The sequence below is a fragment of the Symphalangus syndactylus genome, chromosome 13 (genome assembly GCF_028878055.3).
Source record: "Symphalangus syndactylus isolate Jambi chromosome 13, NHGRI_mSymSyn1-v2.1_pri, whole genome shotgun sequence".
In the NCBI taxonomy this organism is placed as follows: Eukaryota; Metazoa; Chordata; class Mammalia; order Primates; family Hylobatidae; genus Symphalangus; species Symphalangus syndactylus.
In genome coordinates this window covers 66,128,497-66,146,031 of record NC_072435.2, presented here as the reverse complement: position 1 = coordinate 66,146,031, position 17,535 = coordinate 66,128,497, and the positions used below count along the sequence as shown (strand labels likewise).

The 17,535-nt window shown below is 37.2% G+C and overlaps 1 protein-coding gene across 5 annotated transcripts in view; it reads left to right on the top strand.

The window, feature by feature from the left end:
• Positions 1–17,535, top strand: part of PTPRR (protein tyrosine phosphatase receptor type R) — a 276,097-nt gene that overhangs the window by 151,106 nt on the left and 107,456 nt on the right. For 4 of the 5 annotated variants that reach the window (XM_055239631.1, XM_055239635.1, XM_055239633.2 and 1 more), the window contains 2 exons: positions 6,988–7,098; positions 15,231–15,499. In XM_055239631.1, coding sequence (XP_055095606.1) covers positions 6,988–7,098; positions 15,231–15,499 — 380 coding nt within the window. Of the gene's footprint in view, positions 1–6,515; positions 6,699–6,987; positions 7,099–15,230; positions 15,500–17,535 lie in introns of those variants that run through there. The other variant, XM_055239636.1, reaches the window with a different exon arrangement.

The window sequence follows — 17,535 nt, the reverse complement described above, 5'->3', positions numbered from 1 at the left end:
TGTGATTTTTCTTTTGCTGAAGAAACTATAGTTTTTTTTAAGAACTTAAGTCTTAAGAACTATAGATGTTTCTTCATAGTATTTTCCAAATTTGTCACTTTTAAAAAATTTCCTCTACCACCTCCACCATCTCACTCCTCAATGGATTTAATTTGCTTTCCAATTCTATTACTCCATCCCGCTCTAACAAACCTACTGGAAGGATCATCATCCTAAATACGTGTAATTCGATTCATGGAATCATGAAATTGAACTGGAGGGAATATGTGTAACACCTTGTAGATACAGAAAGTATGGCCCATAGAAATTAAGTGACTCCCTCAAGGTGACAGAACAAGAGAGGCGTAAAGCACCACCTAAGATCTAGGTGTCTTTTTTTTTCTCTCTTATAGAGGCAGGGTTTTGCTATGTTGCCCAGGCTGGTCTTGAATGCCTGGCCTCAAGCAATCCTTCCACCTTGGCCTCCCAAAGTTCTGGGATTACAGATGTGAGCGAGCCATCTTCTCTGTCCAAAATCTAGATATCCTGATCCCTGGTCTATTCACCTTTACAGTAAATCATACTACCTCTCATTTTAGTATCACAGGTGTGGTATAAAAGCTCTGGGTGGGCATGGTGGCTTATGTTTGTAATCCTAACCACTGGGGAGGCTGAGGCAGCAGGATCACTTGAGCCCAGATGGAGTTTATATCCCAAAGCCACATGTAAAATGTGTGTGACCATCGGCAGGCCATTTAATCTCTTTGAGGTTGTCTGCCTTTGCATGATATCAACCTCCCTGAGCCTTAGTTTCTTCAAATCCAAAATGGGTACAGCACTTATAAACTTGAAATATGGATTGAATTTTTAAAGTATATGTAGAAATTCTCACACAGCCTAGGTAGCAGACAAATGTAATTTGAATACAGGATGAATTGGCACAATGAGAATATATGTCATCATTGAACCATGACTGTCACAACCACCCCCAACTGGTCTTCCTGCATTTGGTTTTGCGCCTCTCTCTGTTCTCTTTCCCAACACACCCAATGTGTTTTCTTTCCTGCCACCAAAGTAATCTTTCTCAACATAAATTTGGCCATGCCCTCCTAATTTCATGATTCTTCTTTGGCTTTCAAAATACTACGGAATGAAGTCTAGATTCCTTAATACGGTATATGGTCCTTTGTATGCTGGGCTTTATAATTGTCGAACAACGCTTTCCTAGTTTACATGTCAGCAATTCTAAACTTGAGAGATCTATCATACACCACGCTCTCTCCTTCCTCCATGCTTTTGTATATATTGTTTCATCTACATACCTTTCATTTCTTTTTTTTTTAGACGGAGTCTTGCTCTGTCTTCCAGGCTGGAGTGCAGCGGTGCATCTCGGTTCACTGCAAGCTCCGCCTCCCAGGTTCACGCCATTCTCTTGCCTCAACCTTCTGAGTAGCTGGGACTACAGGCGCCTGCCACCATGCCCAGCTAATTTTTTGTATTTTTAGTAGAGACCGGGTTTCACCATGCATACCTTTCATTTCTTAAGATCAGTCTACTGGGCCGGGCACGGTGGCTCACGCTTGTAATCCCAGCACTTTGGGAGGCCGAGGCGGGCGGATCACGAGGTCAGGAGATCGAGACCACGGTGAAACCCCGTCTCTACTAAAAATACAAAAAATTAGCCGGGCGTGGTGGCGGGCGCCTGTAGTCCCAGCTACTCTGAGAGGCTGAGGCAGGAGAATGGCGTGAACCCGGGAGGCGGAGCTTGCAGTGAGCCGAGATCGCGCCACTGCACTCCAGCCTGGGAGACAGAGCGAGACTTCGTCTCAAAAAAAAAAAAAAAAAAAAAAACAAACAAAAAAAAAGATCAGTCTACTGTATAGCAAAGTATCCCTTGTGCCTCCACAGACGAAGATGCTCCTTACTCTGTGTTCCCGTCAAGCTTAAAACAAAAACTCCTTATCCCATGTTAGTCTTTAGGCTCATCTCTACACTGTGGTTTTTTTTGAGAGCTTGTAACATGTCATTTGATCTGTGTCTTCGTTGCCTTCATTTAGTGCCTGGCATGCAATGGGCACACAACAAAACTGAGTCAACAAATAGTCATGCTGGGTGCGGTGGCTCAAGCCTGTAATCCCAGCACTTTGGGAGGTCAAGAGGAGAGGATTGGTTGAGGCCAGGAGTTTGAGACCAACCTGAGCAACATAGCAAGACTCTGACTTTACAAAACAAGTTAAAAATTAGCTGGGCATGGTGGTGTGTAACTGTGGTCCCAGCTACTTGGGAGGCTGAGGCAGGAGGATCACCTGAGCCCAGGAATTTAAGGTTGTAATGAGCTGTGATGAGGCCACTGCACTCCAGCCTGGGTGGAGTCCCAAAACAAACAGACAACAACAACAAATAGCCAAGTACTGTGCTAGCTAATATCTAAAGCCAGAGAAATAAGAAAACAAATAATAAATGATGCTTGTCTCAATGAATTTATGCACTAATAGGGCAAATACGACACAAACAGATAATAAGAATATAGTACGATAAATAAAGTTACTACACTGTGCCATGGGAGCCTTGGAGAAGAGACCCCTTATGCTTTAGAGAGGCCAGAGGAGAGGGTCAGCAGTTGGTGAACCACCGGGCCCCTCCCAGCCCTGCCCACGTCTGAATCTGAAGCAGTTCCGCTTGTGCACAAAGCCAAACCCCATTCCCACAGTCCAGGCCCTTCACGGACTGACTGGTACACATATTGCCTAGGACAGTTCTTTAAATTTTAGAAAGACCGTTGGATAAATGTATCCTGCTTCCCATAAGCTTTTAGAGAATCATATAAACGGCCTTCCCTGTTGCTTTATTCTGAGTTTAAAAGCCATTCTGAAGGCTTTAAGAATAGAGCAACTTACTGAGTCACTCAGATTTGCAAACCAAAAGAAGCTCTCCCCATACAAAAAGAGCTGGCTTAAAGCAAGTACCTGGGCATCCTCCAATATACCCCAGTCCAGTGAAGGTGAGGTACTTAGCTTAATGGGCTCTCACAGAGCTACTATCTCACAACAGACTACATTTGAATAAGGAAAGTGTATTTGATGATAAATGTGATAGATTCTCATAAAATTGTTGGAATCTACAAATCTGGAATTTAGAAAATATGCATTACAGAAGATGAGGAAGTATTTGAATCAGATATAAGGAGCATATCATGAAGGACAGAGGGATTATTTGAACCTTTATGTTTGAGCACTCCTAGAAGGAGCCAGGCATTACCCTTTGACCTTTGACCAGAATCTCTAAATGCAGAAACAGGGAAAAGCTGTCTGTAGTGAGCAGGCACCCCAGTGGGGAGGTGCTTGGTATAGATGCAACCTAAAGAAACCCTGCAAAAATATTGATGGATAGTTGCTTAAAACTGTTGAATGCTATTCTGTGAGTTTTGTTACATCTTTATTCATTTTTTCTGTGGTTAATCTTTTATAACAACTTATACCTCAACCCATTTTTTCACATTTTAATCTTAAAATTGTAACATGTTATGGCAACATATTCATTAACAGAAAAAAAGGATCACTGGTATTTTGACTTTTCATCCTTTGCATGAATTATAGAACATCATGAATGATGTCTCAAAGCATCTATTCCTAAACTTACGTTAATTACCTTCACGGAAGGATATGGTTTTTTATTGTTTTGTCATATGCTTGATTTTTTTAAATTGAACATGACTCTTGAGAAACAAAAAAAACAACTAGAAAACTGTTTTTGTTTAGTCATTTGTTTTCATTTGTAATCTGTTTCTTAAAGGAAAAGACATTATTTCTTTTATATATTTGTATATGACATCTAGAACATTATAGGCACTCATACAGATAAAACTAGACCTCCTCTTGCCTAATAAGTAAAATCCCAGGAAAATAAAATTAAATGTTTTTACAAAATGAATTAAACACCTATTAAAACGGTAAGTTCTGTGTTGACATTTTTAAAAATGATTCAGGAATTTTGTTGTTGTTCAATTGCAAATTACTCCAGTTTCCAAATCTTATATTTCAAAGGAGAAAGTAACCTTCTTTAAATAAAAGTCCAATGTGCCGACTGATACCTTCATGAAATATTTACAAAGAAAAAAAGCCATTACATATAAATGTAAACAATAATGTGTGAGTTTAATGATTATTCCTTCAAACTAGGAACACTAGCAGGTAGTCTAGTCTAAATTAGTGTAGACCTAGCCATACGGTGCTGAGGAGCCATACAATCAATATTAACCTGTATTCGACCGTTCAGAACAATTGCTCACATTGTGCACAGTACAGTGGAAGCTTGGCATTTATCCAACAAAGCCATATTGTTATAGGATACCTCTCATTTATCTGCCAAGTCAATCAAATTAACCAGATACTTTATAACATTTGCACTTCATTCTTATTCTGTGCGCTTCCTCTCTCTTAAAGAAGTGTATCTCCTAGATCCTCTGTATCTCTGAATCATCTCTCCTAGCATTTGGGATCTCCTTCTGCATCTGAGATCAGAATTGATTAAAATATTTAAAAAGAAAGGACAAAAAGAATGAGCTATAGTGCATCAAATTATTAAACAGGATATAGAGAAGCCATTGTTAACTGTACAGAAAACTGCCCAAATTTTAAATAATAAAACCCATCAGCTTCTTTCACTGCAACTAAGTTAAAGGACAAAGCAATGTAGCTATGAAATAATAAAACATAAAGATGATATAGTGGCATTGGCTTGACCCAGCAACAGAGCCTCTGAATTATTCAATCCTCGGCCCCCTGACAAAATATAAAAAGCATGGGGTTAACCCTATGCAAAGGTTAGATTGAAGAGTCTTGTGAATTATAGTCTTTTGATGTGTGAGCTCTTAACTGCAAACTTTTCCATTTATTACCCTGGCCTTATCAAGTTTTTTAGATCTCTGTACAAATATAGTAGTGTTCAGCAGGAGTAGCATGACTCAGAAAGAAACCTATTTACCAAGAAAGTGCAGTGACTAAGTTCTAGGAGTTTAAAACGTGTCTTTCTAACTGGGAGTGGGGGATGGGAGGGTGGGAGTTAATTCTTTCATCATTACTGCTTCAGTTAAAAAAGAAAACAAAACGGGTTTGTCTTAAGCAGAAAGGAACATGTTGATATTCTAGGAGTTGTAGAACTACAGCAAGAAAAAAAAAAATGAACCAAATCGGGTTAGGAACACAAAATCTCTTTCCACCCACCTAACCACCCCTTTTTATCCAAATTTTACATGGGCTTAAGCTCAACTCCTTATATTTAAATTTGACAAATTTATGCTGCCTACTTGAAGGCTTAACTAGTTTGCTTTTATAGCAAACAATAGATGCTATTTTGTTGCCTGTAAAAAATTCATTTCCATATTTATACCTGATTTCTGCAAGAGTTCTCTATTCGTTTCCAGCTATGCTTATAGAGACATTGGAATTAAAAAAAAACGATATGGCTGACTTCAAAGAGGTGAAAGAAAATTTGTCACTTGAACCCAGAGTTGTTTTGCAGCAGGATACTTGGTTTCTAATCATTTTATCCATCAAGTGTTTTCAGATTCTCCATCGATTTATCATTTATGTATCTTTAAAATACATATCTAAATCATTTCTTGTATCTATGCATCTATCTATGTCTTAGAAAGTAGGCCAGATACTATTATACTATAATTAGTGAGCACATCGATGTTTTACAAGTAAAGGAAATAGAATCCTGATTACTTTAGCATTTAATAAAGGCTTTCTCCAAATAATTTTTGTAATCACAATTGAACTCAAAAATCTTTTCTGTTCAGCCTTTCTTATCTTCCCACCAAAACACACTTGTATTCCTGAATGATAGTTCTCATAAAGTATTTTTCAAGGTAAATTTTTTGTCTGATTTATAAATGTTGGATATATTTTATTTTTTAAAAGCCTTAAAAATAAATTAGCTATGATTTCAAAGTTCAGACATCTGCAAGACATGTTTTATTCCAGGCCTTCTTAATCACTGGAAACAATATCCAAGGACAGATATGTACTCTTCCCTAAAGGGAATAAAAAGGCAACCTTCAACAAAATGAAATTTTAGATGAGTTAAAGCATTTGACTTGATTTAGCCTTTATATGTTTTTCTTAATCATGGACTATTTGGTTTCAAGTTCGTTTCGTTAACTATAAATCTATACTGTCACTAAATTATACAACTTAATTTTATTCTAAGAATGGATTTCAGTCAATGTGCTTCTTTAAAAAAATTAATGAAATAAAATTAATAGAGTCATGCACACTTTATTCATGCTTCTTCTCTGCTCTACCAGCCCCAAAGTGGAACAAAATGATACAAATAAAAATAAACCTGTGTATTCTACCTTTTATTGCCAAATAATTCTGAACTTTTTAATGTTCCCTATTACTTTAGAAAAACATGTGATATTCTAACAATATATATTGAGATGATATTTTAGTCAGGTTTTGACAGCAGAGACTCCAATTGAAAAAAAAAATGTGATTAAAAGAAGAAAATAATCCTGGCATTGTTGCTGTATTTATTAATGCAACACAAGCTTTTGTTTGCTCTTGTTTCACTTTTGTTTAAAAGTAAAGAACGGTAGGACAGCACGTAATCCAGGGTGCTGATGTTGTGGGAGGGGACTTAAAGCAGAGTAAGGAAATCAGAAACAATTTCCTCCACACAGAAAAAACAGAACTCTCTTACCTATGAACCAGGTAGTTTCCAAGAGAGACGCTGAGGGATATTTAGAAAGCCTGGGACCTGTGGATGCCATGTCAGGCAGGCACGCTTGCTCCTGTATAGGAGACTAAATGATCTCTTGATATATAAGGATGGTAGTCTGTTGTCTTAGATCAGTTTGAGAAGCAGCTCTGGCAGCGGGGGGTGTAGGTGTGTTGCACTACACTGAATGGAATAAGGCTAAAAATATGTTTAGTGTCTGATAAGAACGCCAGTTTTCTCAAGCTCTCATTTAACGTCGGACTTTCTGTTTTGCTTTTAAAGAAAAATGTTTTACAAGGGCAGCATGAAGCGGACAAAATCTGGAGCAAAGAAGGATTTTATGCTGTTGTCATTTTTCTCAGCATCTTTGTTATTATAGTAACGTGTCTGATGGTAAGTTTGCTTCTTTGTATGTTTTATCCTTTGCTGAGCCCACTGCTTGATATTAGTGGGTACATTGCCATTCAAATGAATGTTAAAATGCTTCGGAGCAGAAGCAAGACTATGATCCTGTTAGATTAGGAATATTTCATATCTGACATCAGAGCGATTGCTAAAGGAGAGCTTATGGAATTAAGGATGCTGACCTGAATAATAAGGCTGTAATTGCAATGCAGTTTTTAGTAACTTGATCAATTCTGAGAATGAAGCTTTAGAAAGTGATTTACTGAGGTCACTGAAGCCCTCAAAGTCAGTAAAGTCTCACGGGCACACTTTGGGTTTACTTTATTTCTCCTTTTATATCATCTTTATGGAACTCAGGAAAAAATTTAAAAAGAAATATGTCTTTGAGGCAAGATTACTCCCTAAGGAATGGTTGATTTCCTTATTTTTAAAAGGCCTTGAAAGCATTCTATGAAAAGGAGATGATTATACCCTCAAAGGCTAAGTTAGTCAGACTACTAATTCATTTTTAAGGTGGATAAATAGTACAAAAGTATAAATGTATATGCTGGAATAGCTCTGTAAGTAATAATGTGTAGCCTTTAAAAGCATATTTCTAATTTTAAAAATAGAACCCAAAACAAACTTAACCCACTAAATTAAGCAGTACTATTTGGCATTGAATGAATTAACGGTATCTTTAGGGTAGAATAAGATGTTTCTACTCATTTGAAAATTTCAAGATGTAATATAATATTTAGAGTTTACAAATAGGTTTTAATGTCCTTTTTCCCTGTGAGCTATGTTCTTTTTAATTTTGTACATTTAAATAAATACTTCTTAGTTTTTAAGTGCCCCCCAAAAGTCATTATGTTACTTATATCTCTCCACAATCAACAAAGTTGCTAAGTGTTTTACTGGATTTTGCTTATTTCTGCTTCCCCTACTGGGAAGGGGTTACTGTTAGAAAGATTGGGGCTCCCTCTGGAAAGACAGAGGCTGCATGGGCTAAACTTAGAGGATATAAAACAAGCACGGTCTTAAACAGGGTGAAGATAAGCATGTTTTCTAGAGTTTAAAATATGTGAAGTAGCAAGAGTACCCTAAATCTTCCATCATAATGAATTCAGATGTAGCTCCTATGGGTCAAGCATTAAGAAAAAAAAAAAAAAAATTCTGAGAATTGTGACTCAATAAACAAAAGAATAATTTAGAATTGAGTAAAAACTGATTTTTATATTTCACACGGCAGAGATTAAAAGGAAAGAATTTTAATAAGAGAAAGTTGGAGGTTTTGGGAAATTATGGCAGAGTCTTCTGGGCATCTCTGTTTTAAAGGACGTAGTTCCTTGTTATGGTTAATTGCACTTTAATATACGTAGTTCTTCTTTCCTTCATACGGGAAATCTCAAGTGCTGTTCCCTCTCTTGTCAGTCACAATTAGGGTGTTTTTCTGCTTTGCAGATGAGAAAGGATAAGAGGAGGGGGAGAATAGAAAGGAATTGAAAGTGATAAAAGTGGAAAATATTCAGGGGACCAATGGATGTGATTCAGAAGAGCAAAGGCAAAGATAAAAGAAGGGAAGTGGGAAAGCAGACTCATGCCCAGCCTTTGAGTACTAAAGGGCAGCAGAAACAGAGCAGAGCTTGCTATTAACATATAGAATGTGTTTCAGATTCTGCATTTCTAACTCAGGGTGTGCTCATGTATCGAATGTAACTAGATAAGTGTCTATGTTGGTCTCGTGGCAAAAGGACCTATAGTGGTGGTCACACCCTCAACCACTTGGGGCCAGAGGATGACTCTTCCTTTCCCAATATTTGCAAAACATCAATGTAAAAGTAAGAAACTTAGGGAAGTCGACTCCAATGTTATTAGAACAAATCAAGAAAGGAGCATTTCAGAAGCATAGGTGATTGCTCTCTATTGGGTTAGCAGGTGGATTCATCTATTCATTCAATCAACAGATTCCTGCAGAATATTCTCTGTGGGCCTATTTGTTGCTGGTGCTGTGGGCAAAGGAGAAAACAAGACAGATAAGATCCGTATTTTCTTGAAGTCTTTACTCTACAGGGAGACATAGAAAATAATTAAGTTAATTTTAAAAAATCAAATGGTGAACATGCTATGTGATTCCAACTATATGACATTCAGGAAAAGTCAAGCCTATAGAGATAGTGAAAATATCAGTGGTTGCCAGAGATTTCAGAGAAAGGGAACGATTAGGTGGAGGACCGCAGATTTTAGGGCAGTGAAACTATTCTATTTTCTGTAATGATGAATACATGACATTATGAATTTGTCAAAACCTGTACAATGTATGAAGAGTGAGCCCTAATCTACACTATCTACACTATGGACTTTAATAATAATACATCAATATTGGTTTATCAATTGCAACAAATGAATCACACCAATGCAAGATGATAATAACGGGAAAATGAAGAGGTAGGGAAGAACGGTATATGAGAACTTGGTATTTTCTGCTGAGTTTTTCTGTAAACCTAAAACTACTTTAAAAAATAGTATATTCATTTTAAAAATCAAATATTGATGAGTGCTATGAAGAAGAATCCATAATAACGAGTGAGTGGAGCAGAGCAACCTGAGATGTTTGAGACCTATGGGTGAATATGTGAGTAAAGGACCCCCCAGGCAGAGGGTACTGTGGGTGCAATTAGAATAAGCTTAGCCTGTTCAGACTCGAGAGGAAGAATATTTTAGGCAGAGCCTTGATGTGATCTGCTGTGTGTGTTTAAAAGATCACATTTTCTTCTGGTAGAAAGTGGTGGAGGACAGAGGATGGGGCGAATTGTGGAAGGAGGAGGATCTTTCTGGAGGCTTCTGCAATATCCCAGTGAAGAAGATGCTGGTGGCACAGAACAGGGGTGGGTGGTGGGGACAGAGAGAAGTGAAGGATTGAGATCTATTTGAAAGTAGAACCGACAAAACTTGCTGTGTCCCAATTCTCAGCAACAGCGGTAAAATTAAGGATGACTCCTAGATTATTTGGCTTCCCTGTCTGTGTGGAAATGTTCTCATTTCCTGGGAGAGGGACACATTGGGAATGGGGATGAGCATGTTCAGATAGTTCTTAAACAAATGAAAGAAATAATTAGATGGATTTCAAACACTATCTTAAATTTTAATTTGAAAGAGTCACTTTTAAAAGTAACGGGGACCAAGTGCAGTGGCTCACGCCTGTAATCCCCGCACTTGGGAGGCAGAGGCAGGGGAATTGCATAAGCCCAGGGGTCTAAAACCAGCCTGCGCAACACAGTGAGACCCTGTCTTTACAAAAAAAAAAAGGGTTTAAGAAATTATCCAGGCTGATGGCACATGCATGTAGTCCCAGCTACTGAGGAGACTGAGGGGGAGGAGCACTTGAGCCCAGGGGTTTGAGGTTACAGTGAGCTATGATCATGCCACTCTACTCCAGCCTGGGCTACAGATTCTCTTACTCTGAAAAATATATAAATAAAAACAAATTCTGAAAAGTAACAGAGGAACTGGCAGCACACAGGCAGGAAGTTCATATTCACAAGAAAAGAAGTACTACCTAATAGGATTAGCACGAAGCCAAGTTTATCTGATGGAACTTACCACAGAGGAGTCAAGAGTTCATGTTTAGGGACATGTCAAAGTGATTATCTAAAATAATCTCATCTTTCTAAGTGTTCAAATTATTTTGATAATAAGCTTGATTTAAAGTAAGTGTTTCACGTGCATTTCTCAGTGATACTTGTACTATCACTTTCGTGATTCTGAAACACATGTATTCCAACTCTTTTTCCCATAGTTTTGTTGATTCCATGACAGAGGAAAGATATAACTCAGAATTTTCCCTCTGGCATTGATTATATTTATAAAAAATCAAGTGCTTCCATTTGCATTGGCATTCCTACATGCCATAGAAATGAAAAGCATGGGTTTTATTATAAAATTATATAGGTAAATTGCTGTAATGGAAGGTTGTATGTGCTATGTAACAACAACATAAGACTTGGCAAAATTTTTGAAAAGTGGCATATTGTTTACTTTCCTTAAAATACAAAAAAAAAGTTGCCAGGCATAAAATTAGACAGGCATGACATTTTCAAATATGTGACTTATTTAGCACCTCACAAATGTGAATGTGCAGTGGGTGGAGCGACAAATAGAAAAATACAGTTTTCCAAGAAAAAATGTGTGGGCAACTTCCAATCCATTCAGTCTGTTTCAGATGAAAGAAACCTACTAAGAAGAATTAGTTCTTAAACTTGAACCAATAATAGAAACAACACCATTTATCATCTAAATTAGACATCCAAATGTCCTTACAGGTTTATTAACAAGTACAAAGACATTTATGAAATGTAGCTAGAGATGTCTACAGGCCAGATTGCTTCTGGAAAGCAGTTTTAGAAATCACATGAAAATAGTTGTTTGGATCAATAAAAACACTGGCATGTTAGACCCATAGGAGAGTCATCCATATGGGAGGGAAAGAGTTTCTCTAGTTGTAGTCTGGTAGCTGCAGCAAGAAATCCTACATTGAACCACCTGCTATAGCCTTAACATCGTGTAATAAATACATGTCAAAGGTGGACATAATTTTCTCATTTGTTATATATAATCCCTCGGGACGAACGGAACTAGGACCAGATTCCTAACTGGAATGATTGGTTAAGTAGGCATATATCTCAAATTAATTTTCAATTTTTTTCTGTATTAAGAAGAATACAACTGTCTTAATACTAATAAAAATAAAAATTAGTTTCTTCCATTTATTGCACACTTACTGGTACTAAATTTACTGCAGTACTAAACGCCTAACATATTTTAGTTTCCTATTTTTACTTATGAGAAAACTAAGATTCAGAAAAAATAAACGACCTGACCAAGAACATGCATTGGGTGGGTATGCGGGTGGCGGAGTAGGAAGTGGTAAAAATTCAAACCCAAGTCTATCTAAATTGAAAGTCGGGGTTCTTTACCATAATTCCATTTGTTTTCATAAAGGAGTCAAACTGTGGTTGTTTTTTTTTATTCTTGTTGTTTTTGTTTTTTTAGTCTTATCACTCTGTCTTGTGAACATGTATTTCTGGCCACAAATAACTCCAGTAGTAGCAGATGCGAATGGCTGTATTTATCAGAGCCATTCTACCTAGATGGAACTGGTAAATGTGTGCCACATTATACCTCTGTGCTGTGGGCACACCTCTATTTTTGCACTTAGTACTTTGTACTGAACATAATTTTTACACATTTATCTTTTCTGGAAGCCTATGAATTCCCAGAAGACAGAGTTCTGTGTTACTTTTGCATCTACAATATCTTGTTTATGGAATGTAGTAGAGATTGACTCAGGATTATTAAATTAAAAGAGTGAATGAACTCCTTCAGAACTAATTGTAAAATACTGTAAAGAAAAAATGTTAAAGACTAGTGGTTGGTGGCATAATTTTGAAATCTGAACACATTGTAATCCAAACAGAATGTTTTGTGTTACTCATGAGATTTTTGAACGAAAATTTTAAGCTGCAAAAAAGCTTCATCGAATTTTTTAGCTTCCTCCCATTTCTGTGTTCCTCTGGTTTTTTTTGTTCCCACCATTATTTTCTTTCTCTTGCTATAGTTTGAGTTTTACAGCTCCTCTCATTCAATAATCTGTTCTCTTTTCCTTTTTTAAATTATTACATGACTTTATTCCAGTCCAAGAGTCAAACAAGCTCTTGGAGATAAAGGCAAAATGTTGACTTGCCATTGCTACGGTAAGCTTTTAGGTTGAGTTTTTCAACAAAGTGAATTCCCATAGAGAAATATGAATATGCTATATTCCAGATCTCAATCTGTGCGGAGAAAAATCTCTGACACACTTTTCCAGATGCTTTTGGAAAGAGGTTTCAAAGAAGGACATGAGAATTTGGAGGAAACAATAGAGTTGAATGATCACATACCTGGAAGTCAGAAAACTCGGATTCTAGGTTTTCTTTCCAAACCTCCATAACTCATCCAACAGCTCAGGACTTTAATGTGAAATGAGGAGATTACACCACAAAAATTTTATGATCCCTTACACCAGGGTTTTACCAACAACACTACTGACATTTCGGAGTTACTATTTCTGTTGGCGGGGGTGAGTGGGGACCCTTTCCAATGCATTGTAAAGGTAGTTAGCCTCTGCCTACCAGATGCCAGTAGCACCCTTTCCCTTCTCCTTCCCCCACACCCTGAAAATATGACAACCGAAAATACCTCCAGACACTGCCAAACGTTTCCTGAGGGCGAAATCCCTGCCAGTTGAGAATCACTGCCTTATAGCTTAATTTCATGACAACTACCCTATTGCCAAGTAGCAATCTCTTCCATTTTTTCCATATTTTTTCAGACAGCCCAATCTCTTGAGTATTTTTAAACACTATCTTATATACATCATACATTCTCCAGGTTCTACTTTTCCCTAATTAAAGATGTAGAAATCAGTTTGTACACGTACTACATGGAGACAGGTTGCAAAGTTGACCTGTAACCAGACATGAAGTAAACAGATGACTGATTGGAAAATATGTTACAAAGGTTTCTCATCAAAAACATAAGCTCATGAATGGTATGGAAGGACTTTGGACTAGACTTTGTTTTACACTAATATAAATCATGAAATCGACCTGTCAAGAACAATTGAGAAGGTCAAGATTTCCTTGGCTTTCCCATTTTCATTGTTCATTCATATTTCTCCAAAATCCAAGTGTAAACAGGCAAGCAAATGTTCTGATATGCATATTATATTTAGATGTGAAAAGCTTAAAATATATAATATATGCCTTATCTTCTAAGTGTATTTTTGTAAAGGTAGAGATATATTTGTTTCTTCGTTTGGGAAAATAACTTTCTTGCAACTAAAACAATATTTTAAATTCTGTTGCCTCATCGTTTAGTAATTAAATGTTTAGCTGAACACAATAAGCCTAAAATATATGTATCATCTGATTGATACTGTTCTAGTGCAGGTTTTGTTTTTACACCGTGAGGGTCATGGAAACTGAAGAGAAGCAGTAAGTTAAAAACCTTAGACACTATGCACATGATAAAGGCATTCATCTTCAGTCTTTTCCATCCTATAGCTTAAAGAAAACACATTACACTTGCTTGAAAGTAATTATTATAAAGGTAAGAAGACCCTTTACTTAATATCAGACATCTTTTCTTTCTCATTCATGTGATTAATGTTTGTCATGTGAATATTCCAAATCCACCCTTTTTTCAAAATTTAAGCTTTAACTTTACCCTACCAGAGTCAATGAATACCACCAGTATAAAATTTCCAGATTACAAGGAGATGGACTGACATAAAAAACAACAAATGTCTTTCTTTTCTTAGGAGTTCAATGTTTAATATGCATTTCTTGTTCTATCTCGTAGGTGCATAGTCTTTTCCCTTAAGGAGAGCTCGAGGTTACAGTGAGCTATGAGCACAGCACTGCACTTTCGCTTGGGCAACAGAGCCAGATCCTGTATTGAAATAAAATAATAAAATAAAATAAAATAAAATAAATATTAAAATTTAAGAGGGCAAATTGGTAAGAATAAAAATTCTGGTTGTCCAAATTATTCTTTCATAGATACCCTAAATTTAATTTTTCAAGTATTTACCAGATACTCAAGTTGATATATGACTAATGCAGAGATTTGCCAACATAAGAAACTGTGGTTTATGGCATAACTATTATTTTATTAATATTTGCGAGACTACTTTTTTCTACTAAGCCATGTTGGATGCATATCTCCATTTCTATAAATGTCATAGACCCATGTTTTACGGTTATTCCTTCTATAAGTCTACCATTTCCCCATGTGACCAAACTAACATCTGGCATTTTTTATAAAATTGGTTAAATTTACTTTTGAATGTATCTTTGTGGAACAGATTCACGTGCACAATTATTTGATGCGCATGTGCACCATAACTGGAAATACCAAGTATACTGTCTTGAGAAAAATCTCAATACCACGAAACTGAGAAATCATCTTTTAGAGGGCTTTGTTTACTTTATCATTAAGCCTTTATTTTGGTTTGTCTGCCAGGGTGGGGTGAAGGAGATCATACTCTGTTGTTTAGTGTGAGAAAATGTGACAGGAGTTTTTTATATCTCCTTCTATAGATTCTTTACAGATTAAAAGAAAGGTTTCAGCTTTCCTTAAGACAAGATAAAGAGAAAAACCAAGAGATCCACCTATCTCCCATCACATTACAGCCAGCGCTGTCTGAGGCAAAGACAGTCCACAGCATGGTCCAACCTGAGCAGGCCCCAAAGGTACTGAATGTTGTCGTGGACCCTCAAGGCCGAGGTGCTCCTGAGATCAAAGCTACCACCGCTACCTCTGTCTGCCCTTCTCCTTTCAAAATGAAGCCCATAGGACTTCAAGAGAGGTAAGAGCTTGTTCTGTATACCCTATGTGTGGCTTTTTATAAAAAGAGTATTCGTCAACTAAAAAAGTAAGAACTAGTAATGATTGACATAATCGGGTAGAATTGTTTACCACTAAATGGACAGTCAGATGAAGCAGTGTTTCTTGTCTCCCAAAGGAATCCAACTGTGTTAGATAAAATCTGTTAGGTATGTCTGATTCTGTTAAGCTTGTCTAGATTCAGGATGGTGTAGATCCAAGCAAAGTTCATCTTCAACTACAAGACAATTTCTAGCTTATTGAGGTTCACTGACCTCACAAGATGCTATCTTGTTTAATTGTCATGAAACTCTGGTAGGTAGAAGACTGAGAACGAACTCAGAGTGTTTCCTGCAAAAGCCCACATTTTCTGGAGTCAGGCAGGAGTCGATGCCACGGATGAATTTTTTTCAAAGTTTTAGCTCTGCATTTTTTAACCACAACAAACATTCAGTATCAAGATCCATGACATTGGACGGGCGCAGTGGCTCACGCCTATAATCCAAGTACTTTGGGAGGCTGAGGTGGGTGGATCACTTGAGGCCAGGAGTTCAAGACCAGCCTGGCCAATATGGCAAAACCCCATCTCTACTAAAAATGCAAAAGTTAGCCAGGTGAGGTGGCACATGCCGTAATCCCAGCTATTTGGGAGGCTGGGATGTGAGAACTGCTTGAACCTGGGAGGCAGACGTTGCAGTGAGCCGAGATAGCATCACTGCACTCCAGCTTTGGCAACAGAGTGAAACTCTATATAAGGAAAAAAAAAATCCATGACATTATTTTTGTTGCCTTACCTTTTTTGTGACGTATTATACATGTGATTCACTTTATACCGATATATTTCCATTAAAAGCAAATCCAATGTAAGAAAACTTGGATTTGCAAAATACATAAATGAGAGACTAATTCTTTGCCTCTCATTAAGTAAAGCTTTCCCATGGTGTTTCTTAAAATAAGAAGCTTTAATTTTATATTTAAAATATGACTTGTAGTGTATCCAACTTTGAACACCAGGGTAGTGGGAGAGTAAGTTCTCAAAGTAATATCCCAGGTTCATTCTCCTCTTATTTTACTATGTCTCCATTTTCTAACCGCATATATTTTGTTGCCTGAGGTTTCTAAATCACATATATAAATTTTGAATATATTTCCCATGATACATCACAATGCCCTACGCAAATAGTTATGGTTTACACACACAAACACACCCTTCAAAAAATATAGCTTGGGGTTTTAAGAACTGCAGAATACAAAATTGATCCTTCATAATTATTTGAAAGTATTGCCAAGGAACAATGGATGACATAAAAATAAAGGAATTTGTTTATCTCTAAAGGTCCTTAAACACTGAACACTTTGACTCCACAACAGGAAGAAAACAGAGATTGATCAAGTCATTCTTTCCACCTCCGCCCCTAAAATACCTGTGGCTTCTTGATGGGCAATGTGGGTCTCCATGTGACATTCACTTACGTAGATATCACTAAATTGCTTTTTGTGATTCAGTGTGGAAAGGTAGACAAAATGGAACTTTCTCCCTAAGGCTAACTGGGAGTCAGGGGAACTGGATTCCAGACCCAGCCCTGCCATTCCTGGGTTTGGTGGCCTCACCTGAGTCATTCACTCATCTGGACCTCATTTTCTTCTAAAAGATGAAGAGGTTTAACTTGATTTTTTAGCTGCTTTCTGGTTCTTTTACTCTGGTTATCCACATTATTTTTGTGCTTTTATGTTTGCTTCAAAGAGGAACTTTGAAGCAGAGACCTGAGCATCAGTGATGAACAAAGCGCCGGTAGCAAGAAAGGTCTGCAGGCAATAAGAGGCCATGTTATCTATAGTAGAATAAGGGTCATAATAAAACTGATTAAAAGTCAGACAAATTTTTGTTATCATCATGCACTACCAATTCTAAGCAAGGTCACTATAAAATTGTCTAGGGAAGTAGCCATTCCCAGCATCCTGCCCTCTGTAGACCACTGCTGGACATGTTGGTCTACAATTTAAAGGAGTACAAGGTTA